The sequence below is a fragment of the Populus alba genome, chromosome 5, assembly GCF_005239225.2.
Source record: "Populus alba chromosome 5, ASM523922v2, whole genome shotgun sequence".
Taxonomy (NCBI): domain Eukaryota; kingdom Viridiplantae; phylum Streptophyta; class Magnoliopsida; order Malpighiales; family Salicaceae; genus Populus; species Populus alba.
The window spans coordinates 21,527,827-21,550,604 of NC_133288.1; the positions used below are offsets into that span (position 1 = coordinate 21,527,827).

At 32.6% G+C, this 22,778-nt stretch overlaps 2 protein-coding genes across 2 annotated transcripts; one reads left to right on the forward strand and one right to left on the reverse strand.

Annotated features, from left to right (window-relative positions):
* The first annotated feature begins 5,331 nt into the window (after positions 1–5,331).
* LOC118062085 (cysteine proteinase 15A) lies at positions 5,332–7,295 on the forward strand. The gene is made up of 4 exons (XM_035075768.2): positions 5,332–5,847; positions 5,972–6,091; positions 6,373–6,619; positions 6,755–7,295. The coding sequence occupies exons 1-4, from the start codon at positions 5,386–5,388 to the stop codon at positions 7,030–7,032; spliced, it is 1,107 nt and encodes a 368-aa protein (XP_034931659.1). The 5' UTR covers positions 5,332–5,385; the 3' UTR covers positions 7,033–7,295.
* A 289-nt stretch (positions 7,296–7,584) lies between these two features.
* Positions 7,585–14,580, reverse strand: LOC118062084 (V-type proton ATPase subunit a2). Its single transcript, XM_035075767.2, has 18 exons — positions 14,128–14,580; positions 13,801–13,845; positions 13,583–13,705; positions 13,394–13,501; positions 12,980–13,090; positions 12,715–12,888; positions 12,485–12,622; positions 11,389–11,496; positions 11,166–11,273; positions 10,927–11,075; positions 10,204–10,357; positions 9,949–10,109; positions 9,662–9,868; positions 9,185–9,368; positions 9,017–9,100; positions 8,731–8,924; positions 8,385–8,444; positions 7,585–8,285 (listed from the first exon to the last, which is right to left on the reverse strand). Exons 1-18 carry the CDS (start codon positions 14,266–14,268, stop codon positions 8,081–8,083), a joined length of 2,454 nt encoding a protein of 817 aa, XP_034931658.1. The 5' UTR covers positions 14,269–14,580; the 3' UTR covers positions 7,585–8,080.
* Between the last annotated feature and the right edge of the window lie 8,198 nt (positions 14,581–22,778).

Genomic DNA, 22,778 nt, shown 5'->3' on the forward strand with positions numbered 1-22,778 from the left:
GATCCGCGTGCATTGTGGATGGACCAATGGGAGGTGTTTCTAAGGCGGGAATTGAATTTTTGTGTTTTAAGAGGCGCGGCTAGTGGAAATTTTGGACCGTGGATTGACATGGACGGCCGATATTCAAAGTCCTTTCGAGTGTTCGATTATACATACATGTGGAATGACGGTAATTTGTTTTTTAGATTAAAAAAATAATTCTTGGTTAGTTAATCTAGTGTTAAATACTTTTTTTCAATGATATTTTTTAAAAAATTTGATAGTAAAAATATTTACATGTCATCAATACTAAATTTTTAAAAAATAATTAATCATGAATTACCTATAATTTGTATTGTATACAGAAGAGTTTTTGGATATGATTAGTGGTTGAGTGTTCATGTTAAGGGAAAAAAGAAAGTGAAATTTAATAAACGTTTGCAAGAGATTAATCTAATCACCATAATAAAGATTAAAGGCTAATTTTAATCTCTCTTTTTTTTGTGTGAAAGATGTTAACAAATTTAGTGTTTTCTAATTTTGATATGAATTGAATCTCTAACCTCTTGGTTATTATTGAGATGCCTTCATCACCTAAATAGAAGTGCTTTGATTAATGGTCAATATCATACAAGATGATTTTTTAATCATTTTATTATATTATTAATTCAATACTAAGTAAGATTTTTGAGAAAATTATTTGTATATGGGGTGTTTTACACTACTTCTTTTGCTTTCAAGCACATTATAGAAGTGTTTTTAAATTTGAAAAATATTAAATTAATATTTTTTTTGTATTTTTTTAAGATTCTAAAGTGATGATGTAAAAAATAAAAATAAAATATTTTAATATATTTTTTAAAAAATGTTATTTCAAAAATCACCATACATAATAATCATAAACATCATATAGTTGTTATTTGACTCGCTATACATCATCGTCTTGTTTTAATTTTTAATTTTATTTAAACCTCTCTTTGTGGGGGTATATTTTTAGTATGATGGTATTTTTTTAAAAAAATAATTTTGCTTGGAAATGCATTAAAATAGTATTTTTTTATTTTTTAAAAAAATTATTTTTGACATCAGCATATTAAAACAATAAAAAAATAAAAAATACTATTTTAAGCATAATTTCAAACAGACTTTATACGTGCATGATAATGATTTTGGATTCTTTAAAAGAGTATCTCTAAATTTTTACCTTTTTGATATATCTTATTTATGAAAAAGGGTGAGTGAAAGTCCATTGGACATGCTAGATGGGCTCGCTCATATGTTTTATAGTTGCTCTCGTGTTTCATGATATGAAGGTTTGGTCAAAGTATCAAGAACTTAAATCATCTATAGTGTCTAGACTTGCCTTTAGGTTTAAAACAAACCTGCCCATCCATGATTTGAAGCAAATCACCGGTTATTGTATTTTTTTATAATTTATTTATTTGTGAGATTTTGATATTAACACTTAAACACTTTCTTTGATTTTTCAATTATATTTAACATTAAATAAGTGAGATTTCAATGAGTTGAGATATCTAAACAAGCTCCATTCTTGCTCCTAACCTTCATTTTTTCCATATATTTCTTAAGGGATACAAGCCTAGCAGGAGAGGATTTTGCAAAAAGGCTCCATCCGTAATTTTGATATTCAAACTAGAGATACTTCTAATTTTAATAATTGTCTTGTCCACTTTGTATAATCAATCACTCGCTATAAAATTAATAATGTGAACACAACATGTGACATAAATAAATTTATTATCTAGAATCATGAACTTGCATTATTTGACGTGATTTTCAAAATTCTATCAATATTCCAATTAGTTAAGCAACTTTTCAATATATTTTTCAATGATCTTACCATTGTGATCAAGAACTTTAAAAAAGTTTCAATCATCGTCTACTACTGTGTGAGACGTGACATAAATATGATTGATGTTTTGGATGGGGAATCTAAGTCAATCATCGTCTACTACCTCTTATAGGATGATAAATCTTACACATGTCATGCTCAATGAGAATAGCTAAATTTTTTTCTTGAAGCTGACTAATGCTTAAGAGATTATTTCCTAACTCAAGTATAAAATAAACCTTTGTTATCACCTATGTTAATCCATTTATATGAAGCTTGACATGTCCTTTTCCCATAGCCATCATTCTTGAATTATCTCCGAGCTTCACCGATTGTCTAAGCGTTTCATCAAGATAAAAAAACCACTCCTTGTTACCACACGTGTGGTTGTTGTAGCTTAAGTCGAGAAACCATACATTCTCCCTCTTTGATTGATTTATCTCCACATACGCCATCAGAAGCATCTCTTTTTCCTCATCTAATTATGCATGGTTCACACCTTTCTCCCTACTAGGACATTCATATTGAAAATATCCTAGTTTTTGGCAATTATAACACTGGACCAAGGTTTTGTTGAAAGAATTCCTAACCCTGCCTTGGCCTCTTCCTCTGAAATCTCCATGAGCTCTTCTTCTCCCTTAAACTCTGTGTTCATATCTTCCTCCATTCTTCTCTGAATTGGTGATGTTTAAAGCATGCTCTTCTTTCTTATATCCTTGCATCCTCTGTTCATGACCTAACATGCTACTTTGAAGCTCATCTATAGTCATGATGGAGAGGTCATTGGACTCTTTTATTGAACAAACGACATAATTGAACTTGAGAGTTATTGACTTTAAGATTTTTTCAATGATCACACTCTGCTCCATCATTTCTTCATGCGCCTTCATCTTATTAGCGACGGTCAATGTCCTGGCAATATACTCATCGACTTTTTCACCCTCCTTCATGCTAAGAATCTTAAACTCTCTCCTCAAAAAACCTGTAGTCGAGCATGTTTCACCTTGGTAAAGCCTTGATACTTTAGTTTTGTCGAATCCCGTATAGCCTTCGTAGTCTCCTTATTAAGTATGGGCTCCAAAATAGTCATATCTATGACTTGGAATATATAGTTCCTGACCTTCAAATCTTTTAATTTCTTGTCATCATTTCTCTTTCGTTGCGCTACTGTTGACTCTACCCCTTTCGCTACCATAGGAATCCCATTCTCATCAATTCCAGTACTCTTTTGATCTAAGAAAGTTTTCCATAAGCATGGCCTAATGATCATAATGACCATCGAATCGTGGTATTGCTGGTTGAACAAAGCTGTTGTTGTTTTTTGTTGCCATGATTCACTGACTATTCTCATTGTTGCTAAGCTCTTATTCTTGCTACCTCCTTAAGAAACTGCAATTTCTTATAATCACTCAATCAAGCCTCTGTGATAAAGCTCTGGTATCAAATGTTGAATTTTAAAACAAAGTTATAGGTTTTGATTGTAAAAGATAAAATTATTGAATTGCAAAACAATGGTTTTATACAAGCTATTACAAAAAAAAAAAATCAACAGAAAAACACACTCCACATAATGTGTAAGTGGATCGAAGACCAATTTAAACAACAACTAATTACCCTACAAGCTAGGGCATTATTAACGGAATGAGTAACCAACTCATCAATAAACACGAATAATGCTTAGCAATTCTAATGCTTCAACATTCACTAGTAACGGCAACACTAAAAAAGAACTGATAACTTGTAAAAGGTTGTTTGACAAACATATTTGTAGTTTGTAAATGTATTTAGGTGTGTTTTAAGAGTATATTTGTATTAAAATGTATTAAATTAATTTATTTTTCAGTGTTTTTTTAATATTTTTAATGTGCTAATGTTAATAATAAAATAAAAATATAAAAAATAATATTTCAAGTAAGCAAATATTTATGAAAAACACCTTCCATCATAATATTAAACAAATGTTAAGGCCAAACAAAGATTTCATTTTTTTTAGTGTGTTTGAGGTTAAGGTATTGTTGGATTTTTTTGATAAAATGATAAAAAATATAATAAAAAAACATATATCTCTAAGTTTTTAGTCAGCATAATTTATGCTTTAAAATTATTGTACTTAAAAAAATTAAAGCACACTTCTTTATATCTCAATTCCAAACATACATTGAGGTAATGTTTGACATTATAATAGTGATTGTTTTTTTAAAATATTTTTTTTTTATTTTTAAAAATTTATTTTTGTTATTAATACACTAAAATAATTAAAAAACATAACATATATATATATATATATATATATATATATATATATATAAAAACAAGTTTCCGCCGCAAAACACAAACTTTCCTTCTTCCCCTTTCTCTGCTAGAATCGTCACAGCTTACGTATGTTTCCTTGACGCTAGCAAATAATAATAAATATCTTTTAAAATTAGTAAATAAATATTAATAACGGTCACTATTGCGGGCCCAAGCACGAAAAAGACAAGCATCAAAGAAATACAAGCAACAGAATCAAAGGCCCAATCAGCCCGAAACCATGGAGTGCACGCTTATTTGGAAAACTGAATTAGCCGGAGCATTAATAATGATCACCTTCACTTCACAAAAGCCAAAATGTCAATTTATTACGACGTAGTGGATTGTGATCTAGGCAAAGGAGGGCGTAGCTTCTATTTTTAAATATTTTAAAAAATATATTCAATTTAAAAAAATATTTTCTAGTTTTTTTTATATAATTTTAAGGTGATAACAGTAAAAGTTAAAAATTATTTAATATATTATTAAATAAAAAATACTTTTAGAAAATACATTCCACCACAAATTACAAATTCACACTTAGAAACTTGTGACATGAAGCATGATTTAATTGAATTTTAAATTAAAATAAATAAATTATTTACATAGTTAAACTTAATTGATTAGATAATGTCAATTTATGGTTTGATAAATCCAGTCAAGTTAATTCTAAAAACTTCTTTTAAAAACAAAGAAATTATGTTAATAAAGTTATTCATTCAAATTAATTCAATAATTTAGTGAGCAAAATATTTTTTTAAATTGATCAAAAGTTTTATTTTTTTTCAAGGGTGGTATTGTTTTATGTAAATTTTACCGTAATTATAAATTTAGAAATATTTAATTAACTATTATAAATCATGAACCAAAATAAAATTTTAATTTGAAATTTTATTTTAAATAAAAAATTACAGATATAAAGGAGGTGTTTAAGAATGTGACAGCTATTTTTTAAAACATTTTTATTAAAATATAAATTAAAATAATTTAAAATTACATATAAAAAATAATTTCCAACAATTTTTAAAAAACTTTTCACTAAACGCTATATATATATATATATATATATATATATATATATATATATATATTTTTTTTTTTTTTTTCTTCTGTTTCTTAATCCATCAACTTGCTCACGAAACTATACGTGTCACGTTCACAGTGGTAATCACCACACAATATTCTGGGAACACCCCCGCTTACAAATATCTCCTACCCTTCCAGTACCCACTGCACAGAAATTCCTGTCCCAAGTCCAAACCATGGAACACTTACCAGCTCTGCTCTTTCTCCTCCTCCTTACAGCCCTATCCTCCACCCTCGCATCCACAGTATCTTCCGGCGATCTCGACGATCCTTTAATCAGGCAAGTCGTGTCAGAGGGCGAGGATCATCTCCTCAACGCAGAGCATCATTTCACCACTTTCAAGTCCAAATTCGGCAAAAACTATGCGACTCAAGAGGAACATGTTTACCGATTTAGTGTTTTCAAAGCTAATCTCCTCCGTGCCAAGAAACACCAGATAATGGACCCTACCGCTGCCCATGGCGTCACTAAATTCTCTGATCTTACTCCCAAAGAATTCCGCCGCCAGTTCCTTGGATTGAAGCGGCGGCTTCGGTTGCCGACGGATGCTAACAAGGCGCCGATCCTTCCTACTGGCGATCTTCCTACTGATTTTGACTGGCGTGACCATGGTGCCGTTACTAGCGTCAAAGACCAGGTATCTTAATATCCTTTTTCCTGGCTTTTACTGTCAAGCATCATCGGACCAGTGTTTTTCATGTCTGTCGAGCTTTTCGATATTTTCTGTTGTGTTATGTGTTAAAATATTGGGTTTTCGATAGGGATCGTGTGGATCGTGCTGGTCGTTTAGTGCTACAGGGGCATTGGAAGGAGCTCATTACTTAGCAACAGGAGAGCTTGTAAGCTTGAGCGAGCAACAGCTTGTGGATTGTGATCACGAGGTTTGACTTCCTTATTTTCATGCTCTTGATTCAGTCTTTCTTTAATTTATAACTAATATTAATTTTTATGGATTATTAGCAGTAGTTGTGATTCTTGTAGTCGTACATGGTTTGGGAATTTGTCAAGTGCCTGGAAGACTACGAGGGTTTTGATTTTTTTTACATGAAAAATGGATTTTCTTTTTTAAACAAAGCTTGTTCATTTTCTATCAAAGGATATACGAAAATTTAGTTACTGTGCTATGATTCCTCGTTATGGTGTCCTATTGGAACCGTTACAGTGCGATCCAGAAGAATATGGTGCCTGTGACTCGGGCTGCAGTGGTGGGCTGATGAACAATGCCTTTGAGTACGCACTGAAGGCCGGTGGTCTTGAACGTGAGAAGGACTATCCTTATACCGGAAATGATCGTGGTGCTTGCAAATTTGACAAGAGCAAAGTCGCTGCATCCGTATCTAACTTCAGTGTTGTTTCCCTAGACGAGGATCAAATTGCTGCCAATCTGGTGAAGCACGGTCCACTCTCAGGTATCTAGCTGCTTCTGCCTGTGGGTCTAGGCATTGGCATCTGTTCTCTCAACGACTCCTGTTAAGATTTATATTTTGCCTATTTTTATCGTGGGAGGGCTAATTATAAGGTTTTTTCTGCTTTCCACGGTGCAGTGGCTATCAACGCAGTTTTTATGCAGACATACATAGGTGGAGTTTCATGCCCATACATTTGCTCAAAGCACCAGGATCACGGGGTGCTGCTGGTGGGGTATGGAGCTGCTGGTTATGCTCCTATCCGTTTAAAGGAAAAGCCTTTCTGGATCATCAAGAACTCATGGGGAGAGAATTGGGGAGAGAATGGGTATTACAAGATCTGCAGGGCTCGCAACATATGTGGTGTGGATTCCATGGTTTCAACTGTTGCTGCTATGCACGCTACTGCCCACTAGATTGTTGTGCCCTTTCAGCACATTGAATTAGTACTGTATTTTTCGACGGTGCTGCTTTTGTGTATATGAAGTGTGATGTGTGTATTGTAGTAACCCATGTAAATGACTAGAATAATATAAGCCCCCCTCCAAATTTCTCTGGCAAAAGCTGTAATGATGTGTAGGTGGTGGTTCATCAATTTATGCCAGGATTTACTGTTTAATGGTTGTTCATTGCTCAATCTTATTGCTACTCATGATCAACAATGTAATTATTTACCTTATCTCTTGCCTGCCTTTTAAGTAAATTCACAAGGTAATTTTCGGAATAATTTGGACGGATGCGTTCTCGTGTGCTGATGGCCTCCATTGTTTCCTGCAATTGATTCTAACCAGAAGCGCGTCGTGGGCACGTAATGTGAGGATTTGATGCTTCAGAAAACATGATCTGATCCCAGTCCACAGACACAACTACTGAAATCTAATAATACGCCAAGTGACAAACGTACAAACAAGCGCATTTTAGCGATCAGAGAGGTTGTTTGTCTCGATAAATATAGAAATCTGATTACGTTTGGTTCCACCTCCTCATCTACAAAGTGAGTTCACTATCAATTGTCAACACTGTTTGCTTTCTTTATCCTCACTGGACAATATCGCACAGCAGTACCCTAACAATCACTGGTGAAGAATACAATCAACTAACCGGCAAAATTCTAGAAGCTTGTACATCGACCGAAATCTCGGTTAAGCTTCTTATTTGCTAACTGGCAAAATTCTAGAAGCTTCATATATCGTTCTTCCTCTGTAGTTTCCCTTGAACCTCAACAATCTACGCTCAGGGAATAGGCAGCCACGCCTGCCAGACTTGTTTCAACAACCAGACACCGTGAAAATGGTTGTTGCTGACGAATAGGTTCTTCTCCCGAACTTGGAATCACTTCCTCCGTTAGCTTTCTTCAACTCTTTGATCATATTTAAAAGAATCGCAAGTTTGCTATATATACTTCAATGTGTGATAAATTCAATTACCTATCTATGCCCTTGACTGCTCTATCCAGTAAACATATCATTCATCATCTTGACCAAGCGAAGCAAATGAAAATGGATAGAATTTGTACCCATCTCCCACGTAAAATTTGTTTTGAAACTCCACCCAGTGAAGCCTCAGGGCATGCAGGAATGCACTTAGGGTTTCCATCACTAGGAGGACACCGACAGTTGCAAATATAAATACACCCAATCCAATACCGCGAGCAATGATGCTGTTGTACCTGCAGTCATTCACAGACAATTCATTATATTGCTTGATCAAATCTGAGAGATATCAAGTCACTTTCATCAAAAGCCAAAACATGGTCAAGAGAACTCACCCCCATGCTAGAAGAAGGACCTTGTCATAGAATACACTCGATAGTTCTGAATGAGCCAGACTGAAAATCACAGAAAAAAACAAAAAAACTCATTCAAATTGAACAGTTACTTTCTGTACTCGAATGAAAAAAGCACCCCACATTCATCGTAAACAAGAGAGGTATGTCAGGAAGGCATATAAACATAAGATCTTAACAATCCAATCAATATAACTCTGCATTTAGACAGGTAAAAGAGAAATGACAGCTACATTCTGACGAACCATCACAAACAAGCATTCAAAAAAGGGTGGGAATTTATTTAGCTTGAAAATATAGATCTCAAGTCATTACTAGAAGAACCAACCTGAGGGCCCATAAACGTAAATATGAAGCCGTATTCGACACTGCTCCAAGAACAAACTCTATGGTATGTATGAGTTGGTGAACAAACACCTCGCTGAACTCAAATTCCTCATGGTTATGGGAAACAGAATGCGGCTCAATTTCAGGAGGGTAGTCATTGTTGTCCAGCCGTGTATAGGACTGACCTTGGAACCTCTGAACAATGCATTTAGGAATGATAGAGGTTAACAATTATCTTTACAAATGAGCAATAGCAATGAATGCATTTGGGAAAAAAATGAGCATACTTCCTCATGTCGCTTCTTCAACAGAAAAGGCTTTGGAAACATCATCCATGGGACAGCAGCAAGGGCTGATAGGAGCAACAAGATCTGGTGGTGAAACATGTTAGCTGGCTTCATTTTCTTAAACCACGAGGGAGAATTTCCACACAATCACTATAAAAGATATTATACCTGAAAAAATTTCTGGCCGAAAAAAAGCTGATTGTCATCCAAATCATCAGTGGGACTTAGAAACATGTATATCATCACATGGTATAGATCAGCTTGTGAACCGGTGCACCACTTCACAATTATGAGGAGTGAAAGGTAACCAAACAAGCTGTTTAGGAAAATCATCTGGGGCACGAATTGGTACCTAAAACAATGCAACTGTCGCTAGTTAATTCTGAAAATGAAAATAAGAAAAAGAAGAAACAAGCAGTGAAAAGCAAAAGATATATATCTAAATGCTCCCAAGGTCCCATCTCTCCACTGCAGCAGATAAGGATGATCATGTTTATAAGATTAAATACTCTAAAAAATTAAACTTGAACATTCATGAAAGAACAATAACTTAAAATCATCATTATGCTGTTATTCCATAAGGGCATGCTGTAACATAATATTTGAAACAATGCATTGCATGCAGGAATAAAGTATATATCTCACCAGATGTTTATGTTATCTCCAAAGAACTTTGCATTGAAGTAGCTCATTATAATCCCAAGGTTCATCTGGGCCACTCCAAATAAAATTGACATCTTCATCTTCATTGAGTTAAGAAAAGGTAACTCGCTCCGGCTACCATGCCATTTGGGATCCAAACCAAATGGATACGTAGCACGGACCTTAACTAGACCAGCAGTATAAGCATCCCTACAATGCAAATAGAGCATAAATCATTTACAGGTAAAGTTGAACCACTCGTGCACATGTAAAGCTGTACTGATTAATACCTGCAAGACTGGTCACGACAGCCATATGCAGACGGCCCAAACAGTTCAAATGGAACCGAAAAGAATTCATTGTATATCAACCCCGTGTAGATTGAAAAAATTCCCATCATCATTATCACATAACGGCCACTGAAAGCCATTTCCATAATGTCTCCAAGCTTCTGTTGTTTACAAAAGGAAGTAAGCCAAAGCATGCGACAATTAAGAGGAAGACAGCGCTTGCTAAGACAAACCAACGAGCTGTATCACAATTACCTGACTGGAAAGTTTCTTTTCCCTGATGATAAGATATAATGTTGCCAACAGCAAGCAAATACCATGGCCCCAATCACCAAACATTACAGCAAAAAGGAAAGGGAATGTGACAATTGTGTACACACTAGGATTTGCTTCCTGGTACTTGGCAACCCTGAAAAATTATGTTGTCAGCTACCACCTCTATTTCATCTTTGAAATAGTCAACGAGAACAGTCAATGGGGCAAATTAAATGATGCATGGATTACAGGTAGTGGAATGGGAGGAATGTGTAAACCAAATGTATCCACTCATTATGCAACATGCAAGGACAAGAGAAGACCTATCCCTAAACTGTTTACACATATAAATTGACCAGCATTGAATTAGTGGGACTGGCATCCTGCAAAGACAGATAATATCAACTACATATACTTTGTCAACCACTAACTTTACATATTATCACCTGGAACATACTAACAACAATCAGACACTAGTTTTCTATCTCTCAAACGCCATAATTTCTGTGTTCGAACAAATAATTAATTACTTAAAGAAACTGTAAGTTCTGCCAAATCCCAATGCCTAACATGGTTGTCACATACTGGTATTACCAGTCCGATCTTAAAGGCATCTGAAAACTTCTAAAGTTATGCTAGAACCATATAGCCAATTATCCTACCAAAAATTACTTTAAAAAATTTCAGACTCTTTGTATTGTTTGCATGGCATAAGTAACTCACCCGTACGCATCTACAATTTCTTGAAAAGCAGAAGTAAATTTGTTTGTTTGGAAAAAGGTAGGTGGTGATTCCTTTGTCTGCAAAACATGGAATATGGCTCCAATTTGTGAGTTGCTGTCTAAAGTCGCTCGCCTTAATCCATTTTGTATCTGCAGAGAAACAACGATGAGACAATTTAAAAGATATGATTAATGCAAGATTTAACCAAGTACTGGGTATTATAAGTTAAGGGAACAAACCTGATCTTTTGCAAAAACAGGACACCAACCTTCAGCAACAAGACACTTCTTTGTCACATCCATGTTGAGCATGTTTAAAATGTGGTAAATCGATTTTTCCTTCTTCACCTATATGAGTTGAAAGCAACAAACTTAGTTGACAAAAAAGATTCAGCTCAGCTTAACTCAACTTTTATTAATCCAGTGATGATCCAAAGTATTAAGTAAAATGACTTGAACAAACCAGAAAATTCCACTGCTCAAATTCAAAGCCGATGGTTTGTAACAAATTGCTCCGGTGCGCCAATCCAGCATCTATGGTGGTTTTAAGCTCTGCAAGTCTTCCAGACACCTAGAAATCAGTGAATTTACAAAATTTACATCAGAAAACTGGACAGAAAGATGCTAGTGAACCTAAGACAGAGCACTAAACAAACACTCTAGGTTCATTTCAAAGTTGGGGAAAATGCAATTTTTTTTTTTATCCTCGGTTTACTACAAGCGAAACGCTATATATTAATACATTAGGACTTTTGTGCAATTATTTAGTTCTACCTGGGAGTGAGGTTGCTTATGCCTTTATGTGCTTTTCCCTTAAAAAAAATCATTTTTATGCATTTTCAAGCAAAAAACACTTTAGAAAAGCGCCCTACACCACAATGTCAAACATCCTCTAAAACTAGCTTGGGGATTAATGTTATCTTCTGGCAATTATGCTCTACTGATTTCTTATTAAAGGCATTATCTAGCTCATGAACTTTTTTTCCCTTTCTTAAGCATCAAGGGAAAAATACCTTTCCTGTTAAATTTGACACCTTTTCAGTTTTGCCTCTGAAACTGTTACACATTTATTTATATGCATAAGAACACTCACAAGGCCACAATACCTTGTACTAACAAAATCATGTCCATGGACATAAAGTAAAAGCAAATTAAATTCCTATGAATCAAGCCACGTTGCTTCAAACTTGACAAGCTGCACTTGGATCTTCTGTCCCAATAATTGTTGCCAGTTGATAGGGAGTGAACCCCGTTCTCTTTCCCAGTAACTGGAGCATGCTTTATGGTTGTCTAGACCAAATGACAGTAAAGTACCCGGAAAGCAAGAAAAAAGAAAAGGCAATTCATGTTTCTTATGTGCAATCAAGTATGGCTATGAGCAGATGGTAAAAAAAGATGAAACAGAGAGAAAAATAATCCTAGTCCGCCCGAATCCTCAAGAAGAGAAATAAAAATAATTGTTTGCTCTCTAAAATTGACCAACTAATCAACTTTCAGTGTGCCGGGCTTCTAGCCTACCAGAATCAGAGGTAAGAAACATGAGCAATCATGAATTATACCTGTGAAATAATCTGAAACTGTTTGTTTAGGTCCTCTGTAAAAGGGTAGCGGTTTGCTCCAAAACCTTCACAGAGTTTAAGAATCTTGTTCTTTGCTCTTTCACCAGAATAGAAGACAACAAATACATTTTTCTCAACCTGTAAATTGATAAATCATAAGCTTTTCAAAATAAAGCGTGTATATCCAACTCTGGAAATGGAGAGCAGATAAACATCATCCAGGAATCAACCTCATCCCCCGACACAGGATCAACAACAGCATTTTCAAGCACAGTTTGCTTCAAAAAGACATTGCCCCTAGTTGCTCGAAACAAAATCCTTTCAAAAGCCATTGATTTTTCTCTTGCAACAAGACCACTGATATACCCCAGCTTTACTTGCTTTGATGGATCCATTGTCATTTCCTAACAATGTTCATTTTTAAGAATCAGTTAGCACAAAATGACAAACTTTCAGCTGCTATGGTAAAGAACAGGAAAAACTGAAAAGCAGTACCTGCTCCAACAATAATGAACTCTCAACGGATTGTTCAGTAGTGTTATATAATTCAAGTTCACCCTGCTGAGCTGCAACAATGCTTTGAGCTGAGTGGAAAAGTTCACCAGCCTGACATGAGATACAAAAAGTACCCACCTGTTTCAGAGCTCCATTGGCCTTTTACAGTAAATTACAGAATGCCAATCTCTATAACACTCGAAATTCCTGGTTGAGTAGATTAAAATTGAAAGTGATAGCATATGTTTCAGAAATTTCTCCTGACAGAAGTTGCTGATGGCCAGTTCATCTATGTGTTAACTATTCGTGCATGTGTGTGTGGGAGAGAAAGGCCTATAAGGCTATATATAAGATGCAAGAGACTCAAAGGCCTCGTCATCACACTGGAGGCCTTGGAAGTAAAAGAAGCCATACCTTCTGCAAGACAAGCTTATATTCTGATAGTTCATTATAAGTGTGTTGTAGCATTTCATTGTTCGAATTTATCTCTATCAGCTCTGATTCCAATTCTCCAAGCGTTACCTAAAATTGCCTCGATATATCACAACAAGTTCTAATTCCAAGGAATCACACTCTAAAAAACTAAACAATCTACATTAATACCTCCAAATGATCCAGATCAATATCGCCACTTCTTAAAGACTTCGTTGACGGTGACAACCCAGCCTTCCTCATTTGCTCCTTGAAGAAACGTAGCCTGCGAGCCATTTCTGCACATCTTTTAATCTACACAGCATAAAAAATTCAACACCTATCGATTATTCACCAACATTTTCAACATTTGCATAACAGAATTGATCTCTACACTGTCAAAACCAAACCTGAGCAGCATACGTCCGCTGGAACGGGCTCTTTTCCGCGTTAAGCTGGATAAAACAGTAAAAAACATACCATTACTTCATCAAAACCGTAATGTGATAACGAAAACCAAAAAAGAAACTCCAGTTCTTCATATTCAATTTCGTAGCCGTAAACACAGAATACCGAAATCATTCAAACTAAAACAAATCCGATCGAGTTCAATCCAAATTAATATCAGAGAAATCACATTACGCGGATCATTAACTAAAGCAAATCCTAATATTATTATGGTTAGGCAAGCAATTGAACCGAACAACAGAAAAATCTCAAAACAAAAAAATGCTTACATCATTGAATTGGAAGAGGCCAAGGTCACCGAGATAAGAAATTGTGCGATACGCTGATTCAATAGGAATGATAAGTTGCACTAATTGCATCGGCTCCGATCGCATCAGATCCATGGTTGGGCCAGAACTTCCGTCGCCCATTTTTCACAGATCGAGAGATCTCAAAAAGTGTAATTTATTTGCGTTAATATATATATATATATATATATATAGAGAGAGAGAGAGAGAGAGAGAGGGGGGGAGGGGGGGGGAGTAGATCGTACAAATTGGAGAAATCTCACCGGACGATCAATTCACCTTTTCGTTTGTTTACGTTACCAATTCCCAACTGACTTGCGTGGTGTGGAACTAGAGATGTTCCGTTGTGTTTCCCCCGTCGTTTTCACGCGCATAATTTAGTTATTTAATAAAAGCCCTAAAAAAGATATAGGATGTAGTGTTTCGTGATATTCGTAGTCAATGCTTCTGCTGTCCATGGTTTAACGTTCAACCTTAGACCGACATGGCACAAAATATAAAATAATTATGGATATAATAAATTAACCCGACCCGACCCGAGAACCTGAGTTTAAGCCAATTCAACGACGATGGTTTTTTTTTACCCAGCCACTAGACCCGCTCTAAAATGAAAATGATATTATTTTTATAATTGTTAGATAAAGCTATTAAGTTGTTGTATTAAAAAAAATTCCTCTTGTTATGCATAAGTATATTATAAAAAATTTATAAGTGATAGATAAAAGCCTTAACAAGTGATAGTTAATGTATAAATGATCTGTACGTTTACATAAAAATCTCATTTAATAGATGATGTGGCAAGTGATAAATGATGTTATCTAACTCATCCAGTTACCGTACAAGTGATTTTTAAAATCTTCTCATTAAATGTTATCTGTATTGGTAAAAAATTGATATATTTTATAAATTATTACTGCAGAGAATAAAAGAAAATGGATAATGTATTAATTTATTCTTTATATGCACTCTTATATTCTTTTTTAAAAAATTATTCTCGTATATTCATATTTATTTTTATAACTATTACCAACAGTTTTCACATTAAATTAACCTTCGAACTATCAAAAGTAAATTAATCCTTTTTAATTAGAAATCAGTTTGAAAAACTTTTCCCTGTGGAGTTGTGAATTTGACATTTTAGCTCTCGAGATCTCATCATTACAAATCCTTTCCATATCCATGCGTGCGTATATCCCACAGTTTTATTTTCTATCTAGCCTGTTGGCATGTTTCTAATTCACGGAAAATTCCGCAGAATTTATACTGTCTATTTATAATTAATTTCCTCTCTGCATTAATTTCCATGGATTAATATTAAATTTAAAAACTCATGATTTCAGTCAACATGTTTGGGCTCCACTGATCATGACCTTAACTTTTAAGAAGAGCTCAGTCTTGTAATCTTAATTACATTTTGAATTTTACTTTTTTATATTCCTATATGTATAAAAAATCTTTAAATGACCTACTCTATTTTCAATATATTAATGTTAATATAAAAGATATTTACTTTTCATTAATACATATATAATGGATATTTATCTCTACTATAGTTAGAGTAGACCATCCATCATTTTCGATGAGGCCTCGTTTTACCTTTCAATTACAATCCGTCGGATTAAAATCTTCATTAGATTCAGAAACTAAGGACAAGATTACCATCGCATCGGCTTGGATGTCTCAAATGTTCTCAGGTCGCCTCATATTTTTCTTAATCTAATTAATCAGCACCGAGTGGTGATGGAGATTTATTGCAGCCTTCTCTTGTTCATCAACTCGAACCTCATTCTTCTGCAGTTGATGTTATGATCAACCGTGTGTTAATGCTACCATGGCAAAAAAATACTCTAGCTCCTCATCCTACTTATAAAATAATAAGATTCGTGGGTTATAAATATCTCATGAATCCTTCAAACTTCAAATTCACAGTCTTTATTCTCTACCGTATATATATTTTCAGAGCATCTCTCTCTAAAATACCATTGCACTTAATTTTTTAAAAAAGATACTTGAGCATCTGATAGTCTTAAAATCTATCAAATGAAACTTTTTACAGGTATTGACTAACTAACCATATTGGTTTACTAGGCAACAAACACCAATCATCTTGGTTAGGGAGAATAAATTAGATTGTTAAAATTAGGAGATTAATCGATTATCAAACACATAAGTTTTGCTACCAAGATACTTTGATTTTTTGGGACATTATGGGTAAGCCTATTCTTGGGAAACTTTATAAGACATGCTTCACCGTTCATGGGTTCCTCCAACCACTTAGAAGTTTTTATAAGTATAGGCTCCTCCTCCTCCAGGGGTTTCTTCACCTATTAGAAAACAATTATAAATATGAATTTCTCTATGCTTTCACCGTATACTCTTTAAAAAACTTTCCAAATAAGAGTTCTTTCATGATTCCCTTCTATATACTTATAAATGTTTTTTTCAACCATAATGCATATCTCTACACACATAATCTCCAATATATTACCTCGAGTTTCAACCCCTAATATCATACAAAGAAAACTTAATAGACAAATCGTACATGACATTCTTACAAGTTTTTGTGTATAAATATCATAAAAACTCGGGAGTTATTGATAAATTCAAGTTTAACGGTCCTAAAAAATTCATGAAGACCAAAAAACCCACGGTCTTAGGCAACATGCCTAAGTCTTAGCTTTAGGGAAGAGCCCAATTTTCACGGGCTCAACTATATTTTGAATTTCACTCTCCTTGCACCCCTGAATGTATAAAAAATCTTTTATTTTTGTCATAGTAATATTTGTGTAGGAGATATTCATCTCTCATTAATGTATATGTAATAAATATTTATCCCTCGTTAATGCTATATAAACAAAATGACACTCTAGCCCCACAAAATAACAAGACTCATGGGTTATAAATACCTTGTGAATCTTTAAAGCTTCAGGTTCACAATCTCTATTTTCTACCATATATATATTTTCAGAATATCTTTTTTTAAAAAATATATTTACTTAGGTATCCGAGATTCTTCAAATATATTAAATAAAATCTTTTGCAAATACCAGCTATCTTAGCTCACCAACTCTAGTCATATCGGTTAGAAAAAATAGATCAAATTGTTAGAGTTGATAAATTAATTGATTATCCATCACATAAATATTGCTTTTAAATTTTTTTGATTTTTTGATACAACATCAAAATGATTATTTAGGAGAGCATGATAGTATGTTTGAAGTTACAAGAACACTAATGAAAAACAACTAGCCCACGAATTTTTCACTCAGCTGAGGGAAAAGCATGATGCTCCAAAAAAAAAACGAAACTACTTTTGACCGAACAACCAGCGAGATCCCAAATGGAAATGGAGATCAATATTCAAAACTTTGCTCATCCAAAATAAAGAGAGAAAAGAAGCTCAAAACACCGGCAGTTAATAGGCTTTCGTGTGCGTGCAGCCACTATTCCTGTTTATATTTTTTCTCCTTTCACAACTATTCAAACAAACAAACGAGGTTTCCAAATTTTAAAACCATATCAAATTCGCAAAACGGTCTTGTTAATTTAATCGTAGATTATTGTTAATGAATTATATTAATAGTTGAATTACATTTTACATTTCCGCCAAACACGATTCAAATAAGTGAGATAATGAGTTTTTAATTGATTTTAATATATATATTAATGTTAAAATTCTATTGCTCATTTTTAAGAAATAATTTATTATTTAATAAATGTATACTTGATGAATACGTGTAATGAAAAGTTTATTCAGAAAACTAAAATTTCTCCTCGTCGTTATACTTGTATGTTTTTCTATTAGAAACGTACTTGAAAATAATAAAAGTTAGAAAAGAAATGTATTTATTTTTATCAAATTACATTCAAGATATTATTTTTTTAAATATTTTGCAATGTATCAATATAAAATTTTTCTAAATAACTATTTAAATATAAGAATCACTCATTATTTATATTTATTTATTTCCATTTAAGATTAAAGAAATGTGACAATAACATGATTGTATTGGTAGAAGGCAAGCAATCAATCAGTTCTAAAGTGTTACTTGTTTGCTAAAAAGTAATTTTTATAAAAAATTAATTTATAGAAAGTTAATTATTTTTCAATATTTAGTAATATCATGAAAAATAATTTAAAAAATACTTTATAATGTTTGATCATGTCATGAAAAATAACTTATTAATTTTAAAAAAAATTATTAAAAGAATAGAGACTAGATTTGACAAATAAAAAAAATTGAAGGAGGATGAAATTGGAAAAATTTACATTTCATAAATTATTTTAAATAAGATAAATAGCAAAAAAAAAAAAAATAGAGACCAAACCTAACATATAAAAAAATTGAAAGGTAATAAAATTAAAAAAAAATAATTTCATACACTATTCCAAATAAATAACAATCAAATGAATGAAAATCAAAGTTAGTATAAAAATCAAATCAAATCAAATTTTAAATGATGAAATTAAAAAAAATAAAATAAAATAAAATATATAGCAATCAAAAGGTTGATGATCAAATGTGATACAGTTAATAAATAATAAGATATATATTTTTTATTTTTTCACAACTTCTAAAAAATATTTTGACCCAAAATAATAATAAAAATATTTTCCTAGAAATCAACTCAAATATTTTTTTAATTAAAAAATATTTTTTATTTACCAACTTTTCTAATAAAATCACTTTTCATGAAAACTTATCTATTTAGCTTTGTACTGCAGTTTCTTAGATGTGACGAACAGGTCTTGTTTGGGAATGTGGTGTGATAGTATTTTTTTAAAATTTTCAAATATTTTTTTGTTTAAAATGAGTTTTTTTTTAAAAAAAATTTATGGTATTATTTGATGTACTGATGTTAAAAATAATTTTTAAAAAATAAAAAAATATTTTAATATATTTCTAAATAGAAAAACACTTTAAACTATAATTATTATTTACTACAATGTTCAACATTCTGTTACCTAAAAAGCAAGTATGAGATGAGAATGCTAAGATAACTGATAAGAACATCTTTTTTGTTTTTTTACATAGATTTTATCTCACACATAAACATGACCATGCATATGCTTGCTGGCTGTAATAGCAAAGAACTGATGAAGGGGCCACCTTTTGTAGCTCAACAAAACAAAGCCGAGAAGAAATAAACAGAGCAGATGTGCATGCGCCTGACCCATAACCTACAGGGCCTAGTGAGAAAACGAAAACCCCATAGCTCCTCGGGGATGAGTCAGCCTTTTCAAGAGGATAATTTTGGTGAACAATACAAAAGGACTGCAGTCAATATTGGGTTTGCAGTCCCATCCCAGTCCTTGACTGTCAATTCTGTCTTAGCTGGACGTTTTCCATATGCATATCAGCAACCCAAGATAATTAAATTAAAATAAAATTAAAAGCTATTTACCATTCACTGTGCAATAAAATTACTCGAAAAATATTAAACCTGTGTGAATTGGATTTTTTTTCTATCTTTTCAATTTTTTAGTACACTATAATGATTATTGTACTTGAAATAAAAAATTATTACGTCAGTGTCCCCTGGTGCTTTCACCTTTTTGTTATGTTTTTTTTATATCTGAAATAACTTGATTCATTTAAGAGCTATTGATAATTTAAAAAAATAGTATTGTTGTGCAATCATGTAGACAAGTTTTTTTTGGATGACACGTGTAACACTATTCAGTAATCAAACACCTCTTTCAATGATAATATTTAAATTATCTTAGCAGCTCCTTCATAAAGTGACAACACAGGTAGAAAATAAGTCTTATTTCATGTGATAACTTTTTTCTCTCTCTCTCATCCTTTTATCCCTGATCTTTGTATTTACTCTTCAAAATTTAAAGACAATCCTTCAATTATTTTTTCTCTTTTTTTTTTTACGTGTGTTTTATATGAAATAATTTATCAACTTAAAATTTTATTTTAATTTTGTTAATCTCTCTCTCTCTCTCTCTCTCTCTCTCTCTACACGCACACACACATCATTCTTTGTCTCTTTTTTTTTTACTTAATTTAATTATTATTTTTAACTTTGATATATATATTTGGTTTCATTCTTCAACATTAAACTGGTTAAGAATTGAATTTCTTGGCTGAGTTTAGATATAGAATTTTAAAAATTGTGAATTTAAAAGATTAACCAGGGTTTAAAAGATTTGTTAGGGTTTGCTCAATTTTTTTTCCCTTTCTTAGCTTATTTTTGTTTCATTTCCATTCTTCTATATTTATTTAATTAATGATTGGCCTCCATTATTTTTTTTCTATTTGTTTTCTATTGGATTTTTCATGAACTTTAACAATAATTCGGGTTATCTCTATCTTCAACATTGAGTTGTTTGATAATTAAGCTTTATAATTTTATTCAATTTGATTTTGATGAGATTACCTCAGTATCACAACCAAGTCATAAATTTTGCATGTTGACCTAAGTCGATTTGTTTTTTACTTTTAAATTTTTTTAAAATTTCATCCTTCAATATTTTATTTGTCAGGAGTTGAGCTTCAAAACATTTAAATTTTACTTTTTATAAGGTTATCATATTCTCACGTAAGTTTTTATTTGTTCTGAAATGAGATCCTCAATATTTGGTTTTTTTAAAATTATTTTTTTATTTCAATTTTACCCTTCATCATTTGATTGATTGAGAATCAATCTTCATTTTTTTTATAGAGTTATCTCAATCTTATATTGATCATGAGATTAGTATGTAAATTAGTTTGACTCAGGGTTCTTTTTAATTGCTTTAGAATTTTTTTTTTCACTTTTTCCCTCTAGCATTGGATTGCTTGGTAATTTAGTTTGATGATTTTATTCAATTTATTTTTGATGGGGGTTACCCTGGTGTCATGACCAAGTTGTATATTTGACATACTAACCGAGATGAACTTGGATTTTTTTTAAAAAAAACTTGTTTTGTTACTTTTTTTTTGTTTTTAGAAATGTTTGTATCGTCTTGGCATTTTGTTTTGCACAAAAAAAAAAATTAGATCAGCCTACATCATAACGCGAACCACCTAACTAGCAAGTATTCATGATTCTTCAAGTTTTTATTATATTTATTATTTATTGGATAAAAACTTTAGATATTCATATTTTATAAATTGATATTTATTATTAAAATATTATTTATTATTCAATATAAAATAAAAAAGTAGTATGTATTTGAAATATAATAATAAAATTATAAATAATACACATCTATGAAAGTGTGTGTGTATATATTGAATTACATCTAGATTAAATTTTAAATCAGATTTAATAATATTTATATCGAGTTAAATAACTATCCAAGAAAAACATCCTAATCGAGTCAGTTCATATCATTATTTATCGGATTGAGGTGAAATTTCCATCTCTAGTGATGGCATCTAGCTAGTCTTTATGATTAATGTTGCTGAGTATATTTTCTCACTGAAATCCAAAGGGTATTTTCTAATTGGGGTTTACGATCCCTGCTACAAATGCAGAACCAGTTTTGTAGCATTATACAGACGGCATCCTCTTCCAAATCCTACCGACCCTGTAAAATACAAACGCATGAGTACACTATAATTACAAGGTCACCATCGAGTCTCTTATACTGTATACCCAATCCAATTAACACAGGGACACGCATTATGAACAGTGATAATGACTTGTATATGTTTGGGTCTGAAGCTAAAGATCAAGTGAAAATCGGAGAAGTGCTTGTTAATTTGGTATACACATACGACAAGGGAAATTAACAAACATTCTACGTTCGGTGAGAGGTGCGCCAATAAGCTTTGGAGCACACGAGGGTGTTCCGTTGATCCATGTAGCAGCGGCGCGCGGTTGCAGAAACGGTGGTGATGGCAAATGCAATTAATGAGAGTGTGTGATAACTATAGTGCTGGCGATTTTAAAATAATAATAGTAATAAAGTGCTGGCAGCACCGCTGATCGGAAAAAAAAGAGTGTTACACAGAAATTTTAAAAAATCTGAAGCATTGAGCCCACCAAGACAATAAGAAACCTACTGTTAAAAGCATGTCTTCGATATACAGGAGTGAATTTTAATGATGAAAACTTCCGCAACGCTTATTATTTATTCATTAAAGTATCAATAATCATCCGCATTGTGTACTAAACAAGCACAAATGCATCCTCGTGCTAAGAAAAGAAAACAAATTACTGTTGTTTTAGTGTCAAATATTATGCAAAGGAAGAGGTCAGGAGGGGGCATGAATTCATGCTTGAAGAAGAAAGGTGGTGAGACTTGAGAACAAGATCCTCTGCCTTTTGTTATTTTGTTGGGGCTATACATACAAATGTCTCCTCAGTCATGAATTTGGTAACCATATCCTCTGAATGCATCTGCCTTTCGGATTCCAATGAGTCGATTCATATTGACGAGGACAGGACAGGCATCCAATAATATTTATTCCCTCTTATTTTCTACATATACATCTAGCAATAGTATGCATCACCAAGTAAAAACAAGATGCGAGGATTTTTTTTTTTTTAAAAAAAAAGGAAAAAAAATTGAAACCCACGATTTAATTTGATGGCCAACGAGATTGCCCCTTTACGTATTTTTCTCTAGAAACTAATTTAATCTTTTAAAATATCGATCGTCTTAGTTCGCACAGCAGAAGTAAAAAAAAAAA

Coding starts and splice junctions, on each gene's coding strand:
- LOC118062085 (XM_035075768.2), top strand. CDS start 5,386: ATGGAACACTTACCAGCTCTGCTCTTTCTCCTCCTCCTTACAGCCCTA. Junction 5,848..5,971: donor TTACTAGCGTCAAAGACCAG/GTATCTTAATAT, acceptor GGTTTTCGATAG/GGATCGTGTGGATCGTGCTG. Junction 6,092..6,372: donor TTGTGGATTGTGATCACGAG/GTTTGACTTCCT, acceptor GAACCGTTACAG/TGCGATCCAGAAGAATATGG.
- LOC118062084 (XM_035075767.2), bottom strand. CDS start 14,268: ATGGGCGACGGAAGTTCTGGCCCAACCATGGATCTGATGCGATCGGAG. Junction 13,846..14,127: donor GCCTCTTCCAATTCAATGAT/GTAAGCATTTTT, acceptor TGTTTTATCCAG/CTTAACGCGGAAAAGAGCCC. Junction 8,445..8,730: donor TTACGTTTATGGGCCCTCAG/GTTGGTTCTTCT, acceptor TGTGATTTTCAG/TCTGGCTCATTCAGAACTAT.